General features: G+C 37.1%; 1 protein-coding gene across 1 annotated transcript in view; it reads right to left on the reverse strand.

Annotated features, from left to right (window-relative positions):
- The window catches only part of LOC104278114 (protein fantom-like), a gene marked incomplete at its 5' end in the record, with an annotated part of 37199 nt that extends 26755 nt beyond the window's left edge, over positions 1-10444 (reverse strand). The window contains 8 exon segments of the mRNA XM_009874993.1: positions 1-44; positions 1693-1764; positions 3084-3167; positions 4338-4552; positions 6057-6111; positions 6114-6434; positions 8280-8431; positions 9992-10444. The exon segment at positions 1-44 is cut by the window's left edge and continues 22 nt beyond it. Of these exon segments, the coding sequence (XP_009873295.1) occupies positions 1-44; positions 1693-1764; positions 3084-3167; positions 4338-4552; positions 6057-6111; positions 6114-6434; positions 8280-8431; positions 9992-10444 (1396 nt within the window).
- Positions 10445-11302: the final 858 nt, after the last annotated feature.

Genomic DNA, 11302 nt, shown 5'->3' on the forward strand with positions numbered 1-11302 from the left:
GCCATCTCCTCCGCTTTATCATCTGCTAGCCTTTCTTGTTTAACCTCATGTATCACATGCTATAAAAAATAATAAAATAATAAGCGTACAGTCTTTATAACACTTCTTGAATAGTAAAAGCTATTAAAGTTTAAAACTTGAAGAGTTATGGCTCACATTCATTATATATTGCCTTTAAACAATTATATTGCGGATGCAGTGCAGAAAACAATGAGAAGTTGTCAACTGCAGTAACAAATAATTGATACAGTAGAAAGACAATTCACTCACAATGTATATTTATGAAAACATAACTATTATAATAATTTGGTATCTGTCAACATATATATACCCTGTTAGATTTCCAGATTCATTTATATTTTAGCTCTTTCAGTTCTACAAGATGCAGTTTAAAAAAATAACAAATGCAAAACAAAACAAAAAAAGACCAAACACAACAAACCACCACTACCTTACTCAGTTGGAAATTTTATAATTTAAATTATACAATATTTTCTCTTTCAAAAGCAAAATAAAATCATATATAAATAATCATCTTTGCTACAAAATACAAACAGGCTATCTAAGGCAAAAGTATCTTTAATGTGTAACTTATTCCCTTCTTTCTCTTTGAGCACAATTACAAAGAATACCTCATTACAGAATGAATATGAATACCTCTAACATTACAGACACAGCATCTTCCACGGGAATTTGGTGGAGACTTATGCATGATTCATTACCCAACAATCCTCCTCTAGGACTGAATGGTCCAGAGACACTAATGCCTCACCTCCCACTCTCAGAATCCACGAGATAACACTTCAGCTGATCACAGAATATCAACATTTTTGAAAACTGGGCCTGAGGAGTTATTTCTATTTTAACACATTTGGAGCCAAACAAAGGAAAACAATGTTAACAAACACTTAAAAGTCTTATTCTACAAATAAAGGTTATCTTCGAAGTTTTCAAGCTGTAGAAAAACGACTCTTAGGCCCTTAGACTCTTAGAAAAATGTCTCTTAGGCTCCTCCTTGGCATAGATGATGTGTCATAACGACTGTGTTTTAGACAATGTTTTGCCATCCTTTTTAATTCCTTCATTGACAGAGTTGTATTTTGTGGAAAAAAAATTCAGAAGGAGAATACTTTTTGATGATTCTACTTCACCAACATGAACTATATGGTCAAAGGGAGACTTAACATCTCAATCAAAGCCCCAGATTAGCTTTAAAGCATTAAAGTGAAGGGAAGATAAGAGCCAGTGATTAAATGCTGTGTTACATCACTAAAAACTGAAATTTGCCAATCTGCCACAACTTATTTCCACAAACAACTGGACCACTACAAATTACAGTATCTAATATACTTTTCTTCTCCTTGGAATGCTACATATGTAGCGATACTCCCAAGTTATTCTGTTTCTTCCCCATTTCCCCCTGCTATATAATGGTCACTTTCAGAGAGAAGACAAAATAACCTTTAAACAAACATAGCAAGAAATAAGCAGAGATAGCCCTTCCTTGCTAATGGCTAAAAAGAGAGCTTTCATCACAGGAAATAACTTTTTTTTCATATTTCAGAGAAATTTTTGAGATCTTACTTTACCATGGTTTGATTTTTTTGATGTATGACCCTCAAGAAGTAACATACATGCAGAATTCAAATGTAATATATTATATAAAAATGCAAAATCTGAATAATCATACACCTCTGAAACACCTGGACCTCTTGAAGCCTTCATCTTCTGTGGAAGTTCCATGTTATCTTCCACAACAGAGCCCTAAATAATGTGTAAAAAAAGGGGAAACCTTTAAGATAGAGCAGACAATTAAATCACAAAAATAGGTACAAATTCACTGGTTTTGGACATTACGTTTGGACATTAAGTTAGCATTTGGACAGCAAGTTACATCCTCTGCTTCCCTGCATTAGCGTTACTGCTTCTATCCTCTGCTACAGCTTCCACCTATGAGGCTGGACAATTCTTACAAATGGTTTGGGTGAGTAAAACCATTCATCCCACTTTTCAGTGAGTCTCCCCTTCTGAAAGCAACTATTTCCTCTGGCATGTGCCACATCAACATACAAGAACTAGACTCTCTGCTATTTAGAAACTTAACAGAAAAATGAAACAAACTGTTCCTGTACAGTTTTAATCTGGTGAGCTTTTAATTCTCTTGAATGGAGACTCTCCTGCCTTTTCACCACAAGGTTTAGACAGGAGACAAGCCCAAGGTATTTCATTACTTAGTTATAACAGTACCCTTGTCTCTAGCTACAGAGTAAGGCATAGATTTTTAAAAATCCACCAGTAACGCCCACCCACTATTGAAGATTTCTGATGAAGACTGAGTCCTTCTAAAAATAGTTCTTAAAGACTCCTTGCTAAAGACTCCTGAGCAGACTCCTTTCATAAATAGCTGTTAGAAAACCTATATTAGCTTACTGGATTTAATTAAAAAAGAAAATACAGCTTATTTTCAATTCTGTGAAGACAGATCAAATCAAATGCAAATTTACACTGTGCAGCAGACATGTTTGAGTTAGTTCCACGCAAACTCTCCCTGAGTCTGGAAGAATGTACAAATGACAGTGCATCCCAAGTTCAAAGGTGTAACTGTTTCAACTGTGTGTGCTCTCAGCTCATAAAACTCTGACAGAGAGATGACTGTGAACTGTGTCAAATTGTGCATCTGTGTGCATCGCGCACAACACTCAAGATCTCTTTGGATCAAGCTGGTTTCATGGAGCCATTTATACACCTGTGCAAGTGGCACGCCGTGCAAAGGCTTGAATTAATAAACCAAACAGCTGAGAAACATGATGCAGAGACAGTTAATTGGTCCCGTTAGAATCTGCCCAAAGTCTCTGACAGTTGAAGCTTGTATTCTGTGGAGGAAAACAACCAGTTCCGAGAGAGTTGCAAATATCCCTGTACTGTATCCCCGCCTTACATGCAGTACTATGCCTGGGACGTCCCAGTCTTGTGCTGCTAAAATAACTGAGTGCTCTTCATTGTGAGTTCTACAATTTATCCATACTGAGACATAAGTAGCCTTTCTTGCTTCAACATGTATGAACAAAATTCTTAAAACTTACTGCCATCTGCATTGTACTAGGATCCAGAAAAGATACTTTCTTTTCTGCTTGAGCTACACGCTTCCTTGGTTTGGGTGTTGGTTTCTGTAAAAAAATAAATATAATGGAAGACCATTCATTGCCATATTCTAACAACCTTATTTTATAATAAATTTTGAGAGACCCTCATTTTTCTCAGAGCCAAATCTAACTGCAGTAAATTCAATTATAAACAGGTAAGATGATACAGATGCTGTTTGAATAAGCAACTTCTCCAAAGAGAGATACCTTTCAGAATTCAGCCACAAACAGGCATAAAACTCTATGGAACACCTATGGGTTGCATTGGGAGATTCAGGTAAGAAATAATTGTAGGACTGAAGTCAGTACCATCATACATGTGGCAGAATGATTTATTATCATTATTATGGAGGGCTTTATCTCTTTTCCTGTCCTGTAGACTTAACAGATCTTTGACACGTTTCCTCATGCGGCTCCCTTTGGAGAACTGTAACGCAGGAACAGAAGAAAGACTGCCAATAGTTGCAAAACTAACAAAATGATCCAGAAATATTTCTGTCATGATGTTATAATACAAGAGACAAAAGTAATAAAGTGGCTTATTACACTTCAGAATTTACTGTCTTGATGAAGGTAGAAATTATCCTCCATTTCCACCAATTTTCAGACAGAAAAATAATCGCTACACTACCTTTAATTAATTAATGGTTTTAAAGAAGTTATTTGGTATCTTAGCATCATGCTCCACGCACCAGAAGAACAAAGAGTGAGGTTCAGATACACCTACATATCTGTCTGTCTGCTTGAGAATTCTTTCAGCTCAAGGCTACTCCAACTGACTTGAGTTCTGTCTGAGTTTCTAAGAGGCCACGGAAACAATAGCTGACTTCGTGACTCTCTTAAGTTTCAATCGTAGCCCTGGAACGGCACAAGTATGAGATTATGTTTTATATAAGATATCTACATTGGAAAGAGAATTAATACGCACTAAACTTACAGGGAAGATATTTAATGATAATTCCCTTTTCTCCCTGTCCCTTTGCTATTCAGTTACCTACCATTCTAAAGGACTTGATAAAGTTTTGGACACAAACATTTCGCTTCCCAAAGGAAGCTGAAGATTGCGATTATATGAAGTATTTGTAATACACATTATTTTACAGAAAGGGCAAATCCTGGTTATGAGGAAAGAACTAAATGGTCTGCTGTAATAGGTCTTCCACATATCTTCTGTGAGCTTGTTAAATTGCTTACTGTCACTGATGAGGTAAAAGAAGGAGACAGGTCTGGAGTCTGCATTTTTTCTTCTGATGGTAATTTTGTTGCCATTGATTTCTCATTTCGAATGTAATTTGCTAAGTCTACAGCCATTGTTGATCCACTTGGTGGCAGATAGACAAACTTCCACTTCAATTCAGCTGTGATGGTACCAGTAACACGTTTTTCAGCATCTCTTAGTTCAAAAGTACCTGAAAGCAAAATGCAATTCTTGTTTAAGTTATCTTATTCTATACGTATACAAGAAAACACAAAGCAAAACTGACTAGTATTCAGGAGTGAAGTAACTCTACAGACTTCAGTTTAGAAGCTAAACAGTGTCAAAATTCTGTGTTTTGTAGATCTAAGTATATCCAGTTTAACACTGTGGACATTCAAAAATACAGGATTTAGAAGGGACTGGATTATTGTGTTCACATTCAAGATGTGTTATAGGTTTCTCAGATAGACCTAATTCTTACTGACTTCTTTCAAACTATCTAACTAAAACATTTCCATGTTTTAATAATACTAACTTCTGCTATAGAAATTATAAGGGTTTTTAAAATCTGAAAGTTGCTAAATCTTTATCAAAGAAACACTCTAAATTCACTTGTGAATTTTCTCCTATTATCCATTTAGATGTGAAAGTTACAGAATCATATTTTTAAAGTTTTGTGAATGTCTCACAGCTGATAACGAAATACTTATTAAGCAGCTTTTCTATTTTAAACACGACACCTTGTAGGGAGCAGCTGACGCATTGAAGGCAGGGCTACTATTCACATAGTAGAAAAATGAGTTGACAGAAATCTCATGAAGTTCAATAAAAGCAAATGCAAAACCCTGCATTAGCCCAGGAAGAGCCCCAAGTAGCAGTACCGGCTGAGGGCTAGCTGGCCACGAGCAGCCTTGCAGAAGAAGAGCTGGTTCTTTTTGACGAAAATAATATAAGCCAGCCAAGCTGTGCCTTTGCAGCACAGAAAGCCACCTGCAGCCTGGCTGTATGAGCAGGAATAGCACCAAAGCTCTGACATAAACTTTTCACTAGCTGTGACTTAACTAACGCTGAGATGCAAAATTTCTTTCCAAGATTTCACTGAAGACACCGATCCCCATCTCGCTACAACTTCCTTTCAGAAGAGATCAGGTCTCCCCTGAGCCTCCTTCAGGCTGAATAATCCCAGTTTCCTCAGTTGCTCCTCGTAAGATTTGCTCTCCAGACCCCTCCACAGTGCTGCTGCCCCTTGGATGTGCTCCAGCACCTCGCTGTCTTTCTTGTAGTGAGGGGCCCAAAACTGACCCCAGTGGTTTGAGGTGTGGCCTCACTGGTGTCCAGTACAGGGGTACGACCACTTCTCTACTCTTGCTGGCCACACTAGTCCTGGCACAGGCCAGGATGCCACTGGCTGCCCTGGGCACACTGCTGCCTCCCGTTCAGCTGGCTGTCAACCAACACCCCCAGGCCCTTTTCTGCTGGGCAGCTCTCCAGCCGCTCCTCCCAAAGCCTGCAGCGCTGCCGAGGGTTGCTGTGGCCCGAGCACAGGACTCAGCACTTGGCTTTGTTGAACCTCAGACAACTGTTCTCAGCCCATCGATTCAGCCTGTCCAGATCCCTCTGCAGAGCCTTTCTTTAGTTTGGTTCTTAAAGAGGTTTAATGAGATAAGAAACAGGAACTGAAGACTGTGTTAAGTTTAAAGAGGTCTAATTCTTACCTGAGATAGATCTGTCATGTGCTAAAGAAATAAGAGGCACATTGGCTTTCCCTAAACGTTCCCTACATAAGCACCTTCTTCCATTTCACCATCATCAAATACATAAAAGGTTAAGGATTCTGATTTTAGGTATCGGTCTAAATCTGCATTCATTTGCACTTGGAAACACATATGGTCATCTATTTGTGGGTTGTTGCTGCTAGGAATGATGAGAGTATCATGGTCTTCAAAATCAAAGAACTTGTAGACAACATAAGGATTTGGCTGAAGATGTTTTTTTCGGGATTGTAGATTGTTACAACATTTTATCATAATGTGGAGTTCATTTAAATTGCCATCTGTTGAAGTGCTGACTTGGGCAGTTCTGAGTATCTGCTGCTTTAAATGAAAAAGAAGTTAAATTAAAAACATTAGCATTCTTATGTTGGTGAACTCTAAGAACTATATAAATAGAACAAATAACCGCTTATTTCAATGACGCTCCAACTACTGTTTAATTTTATATGTCAAACTATTACTTGTTCCATAAATTCAGTGACATTCTCTTAGGCTGGTGGTATAAGGAAATGAGAGGTTAATCCTTTCAGTTCTGTGATTGCTTTAATCTTATAAAGTTTTATGATCTGCTTGTCATTAGACTATCTACAGTGAAGATCACAGTTTTAAGAGTGATTCATGTCTAGTACCACTTTAAAATTAAGGATTCTGATCCTGACAGCTATTCTGTGTCAAGAAATTTTTAGAAGTGTAGTTCCTTTTATACATACACTTCAAGATAACTAAAATGGCGCTGCAGATTCCTGTTTTTTTTTCTTCCTCCAAAACCTTTAACTACATATAGCATTCATAAAAATTAGAAAACAGCACATGAAGAGTGATAATAAATGTTTGAAGTTAATTAAAAAACTCAATGATACCACAATTTTTTTTGAGTTGCCTGTCAGCATACTGTGGAGCCCATAGCCAGCAAATTGGGGAATTCATTTTAATAAAGAATATAGGAAAACAACTAACATAACTACCTTAAATGAGCAGTCCCCATCTATATTCATTTCAAAAGGCTCACAGCTATGTTCATTAATTGTACATAATTATCTCGCTTGTGGAAGCTAGAGTTCCATCTTCTAGTATATGGGAAATCATGAATCAACCTGATTTTGTCTGATAAAATGTTACGTATTTTGATTAAATAATCCACACTGAAATAGTTTATGAGAAAACCAAACACGACAGTTTAAGTCCTTAATATGTTACCTTAAGACTACTATTTCTGGTTACACAGAGAACTGGGAAAAAAATTTATAGCACTTTATGCACAATTCATGTTTCCCTGATTCCTGTCACTATACAGCACAGAAAGTTTTATACGTATGTTTAACCAGTGAAAGCTAAAATTTTGGAACGCACAACTGGAACTACTTTTGCAGCTGCAGACTGACAGAACCCTTAACCTAATGTAAACGTCTGTTATATGACTTTCAGTTTATACCATGAAACATTTCTGAAAACTGTGATGTTTCAAATAGCTCTGTAGAAGCTGTTCTTGATTTCTGCAATTTTTCCAGACATAAAGTAATTTAAACAGGTATAAATAAAAATTGCTGTGAGAAACTCAATTGGTTTAATTAAGACATTTCAATCTGATTGGTTTTATTTCTTACATATTGTTTAGTATGTCTGAAAGTCCCTTCTTTTTCTGTGACCCTTATTTAAAGGTGATTATACAGTGCATTATATTATCAAAGTTCTCTTCATTATCCAGCTAACAACAAAAACAATAAGAAGTGAAAAATCTCAATCTCATAATATTAAAACACAAAGAACTTGGCGACCTTTCTGAACTGCTTCCCCTGTTATACTGATCTGATCCCCAGCTGGTTTAACATCTGTGAATATTGTACTAGAACAAAACGTTAACAAAATCTGTCACTTACAGGTTAAGAATATTCAATATAATAACTTCAATTAGTCTTGTGACCATTTCAGTAAAAATAAATAGCTGAAGTTTAAGACTACATCTCTTTAGGAAAGCTGTAATTCGACTGATTCTTTCTTTATATGAAAAAGAAGTCATTCAACTGCTAAAGAGATTTTCCAGTTCAAGAACCTTTACCTTTGTTAAGCTTGAACATATCAAGACTTGAAGCAAACTATTTGAACTGAATAAGTTGTTTTGAACAGTTTTTTCCATCGAAACCATGAAGTACAAACCCAGAAACATACCTGGGATGGTTGTTCTTGTTCGCTAAAATGGGATGTTATATACCCCAGAGCCTTCAGCTTCTCCTTGTAGAGACTAATAGTTTGCTCCATAGGAACTCGTAACCTGACCCAGTATTCTATGGTACCATAATTCTGAACGTTTCCTTTGATTCCTAAGGAATAAACACAGAGAGGACTGCATTAATTTCCTTTTCAGCAGCAAAGTACTTAAGTCAAATGCTAGGAATCACCACAAACTAGAGATGTGACTCTGCATTCTGGCAGCATTGGTGACATGACACGCGCGGTTCATACTGGAAACACAAACAACAACTCATCTGGCTCTACATGTATGATCAAAACCATGACCATTTCTTCATATTGAAATCTAAAATATTTACTCTCCAAGCTGTAAAGTCAAGTTCATTATTTTAATTTCTTGAAGACATGTAAAGACATGGTAATGTCCCACAAAGAGGTATGCAGTTTAAACTACTGGCAAAACAACCACACTTTTTAAAGGCATATTAAGCCATTTTTTTTTTTGACAGAAGCAGGCATTTAGAGGTCTCTGAATACACTGATCTGACAAAATACTTCTAAAAGAAAAAGTAAGCAGCACAGAGTATTAAGCACTTTTTAAAATATCCCAGATAAGACTTTTTTAACATTATTTTAAAGCAATTAAATTTAAAAAAAAGTCACAAAACTTGAACTAACTCCCCCAGAGCTTATGTTACTATATGAAATATTATTAACTGTAATCACCATAATTTTGACTATTTCGATGCCTTAAGACTATTATACAAAGACCTCTGCCAGTTTAAATTATAGCCACTGCAACCATTTCTTCCTTTATTTATCGATAAGAAATGAAGGGATGTATTTATGAGATTTCAGTCAAGGTCAACTATAAAGCACTTATGTTTGATAGTCTTATAATGCAGAAATGTTTTTGGGTTTAATGTATATTCTGCCAGAGAAACTGCATATGCAAAAAAGGAATAACTTAATTTCATTAAAATATATCACAAGACTTTGCGGAAATTATTGTATGCTTCACAGCTGAAGTAGGGTCCCCTTGTATCAATAACGGTCTTGGAGGAAACCAACTTGCATTAAACATCTATCATACAATTAAGAACACGTAAAATCATAAAGAAAAATGAACAAGAATCAGTCTTATTTTAAAAGATCTTCTCTACAGTATTCATAGAGAAATCCTAATCAACTAGCAGTGCTATCCTGTAATCAAGTGGTCTATGAACCACCTTTCTCCATGTTGCTTTCGGATAATTCTCTTGAGTAGGATGATACTATCTTTTATTAAAATTCTTTACATGTCTAGTAGTAACACTCTGCAAATAACATTTGTATAAAGGTTATATACAGTTTTATAAAAAGAATCGCTTGCTGTTTTCAGACAAGATTCTCTAATGCCATTTCCAGCATGTCACATGTTTCTACTGTTATAAACTTCAGGAGCACGATTGCCAACACCACCTTTGTCCTCTGTTGTTATGGGCAAAATTGTACCTTTTAGAGAACTCCCACAACTGTCACTAGAATCACCAGAACATGCTGCCCATCCAACAGGAAACACCATGTTGTGTAAACCTTTTTTTTTCCTCTCTTTGGAAATAGTAATATACAATTTACTTTCTAGCCCAAAACACTTTACTTAATTGTCACAACGCCACATCAGACAGAATACTTTTAAAAATGTTAATTACCAACTAAATTGGCTGTGCTGTAGATCTTCCCATTGTTTTCCAAGATTTCCTGGAACTTCAGCTCACACACGGCAACTGTTTCATAATCTGTGCCATAGGCACAATGAACCTCAAGTGTGATGCTGTTTTGGTGGATATAGTGCAAGAAGCAGTCGTCAGCCTGTACAAGATACTGCGAAGTGAAGTCATACACTGGGGTATGGCCATAAACCACCGGTGTTGACTGAAGTTCAAAGTCATAGAATCCGTAAGTACAAAAAGTTGCAGGTTCATGGTCGCCGAAAGCCTGGAGAGCTCCAGAAGAGAAGATCACTTTGCTGATATGAATTTCAAAAAGGTTCTCTCCTCTTTCTAAATGTAAAGTTTCATCAAATTCATCCACTGGATCGCCTGGCAATATTTCTGGTCTGGTTTTGTGTGGTTTTGTACCATAGACAGTATCTCTCAGTTGGGCTGCAACAAATAATATAAAATAGAACTACAACATGACCGTCTTGTTTAAAAAGCAAATATAATTAATGACTGAGTAAAGGGAGGCAAAAAGAAAAAAGCAGCATAATTCAATTATATTAACAGTGCTACTTTCTTACAGAAATCACATTTAAAACAGTACATCTACTGCTCATTTAACACACTGACAACAGTCAAAAATACCTCCATGGTAGAGCTGCTATGCGTAAAATTAGACACAGGTCCTGAAGGTGCACAAGCCCATGGGACCTGATGAGATACATCCACGGGTCCTGAAGGAACTGGTGGCTGAAGTTGCTAGGCCACCGGCCATAATATTTGAGAGGTCTTGGCAGTCTTGTGAGGTTCCCACAGACTGGAAAAGGGTGAACATAACCCCCATCTTTAAAAAAGGGACCAAGGACAACCCGGCGAACTATAGGTCAGTCAGCCTTACCTCTGTGCCAGGTAAAATCATGGAACAGATTCTCCTGGCAGCTGTACTAAGGCACATAAAAAATAATCAAGTGGTTGGTGACAGCCAGCATGGCTTCACTAGGGGTAAGTCACACCTGACTAATTTAGTGGCCTTCTACAACAAAGCTACAGCGCTGGCTGACATGGGAAAAGCAACAGATGTCATTTTCCTGGACTTTTGCAAGGCGTTTGACACTGTCCCACATGACATCCTTGTCTCTAAAAAGGAGAGACACGGATTTGACAGATGGACCACTCGGTGGATAAAGAACTGGCTGGATGGTCACACTCAAAGAGTTGTGCTCAATGGCTCGATGTCCACATGGAGATCAGTGACAAGCGGTGTGCCTCAGGGGGTCTGTTCTGGGTCCAGTGCTCTTCAAC

The sequence above is a fragment of the Apaloderma vittatum genome, unplaced genomic scaffold (genome assembly GCF_000703405.1).
Source record: "Apaloderma vittatum isolate BGI_N311 unplaced genomic scaffold, ASM70340v1 scaffold1108, whole genome shotgun sequence".
Lineage (NCBI taxonomy): Eukaryota > Metazoa > Chordata > Aves > Trogoniformes > Trogonidae > Apaloderma > Apaloderma vittatum.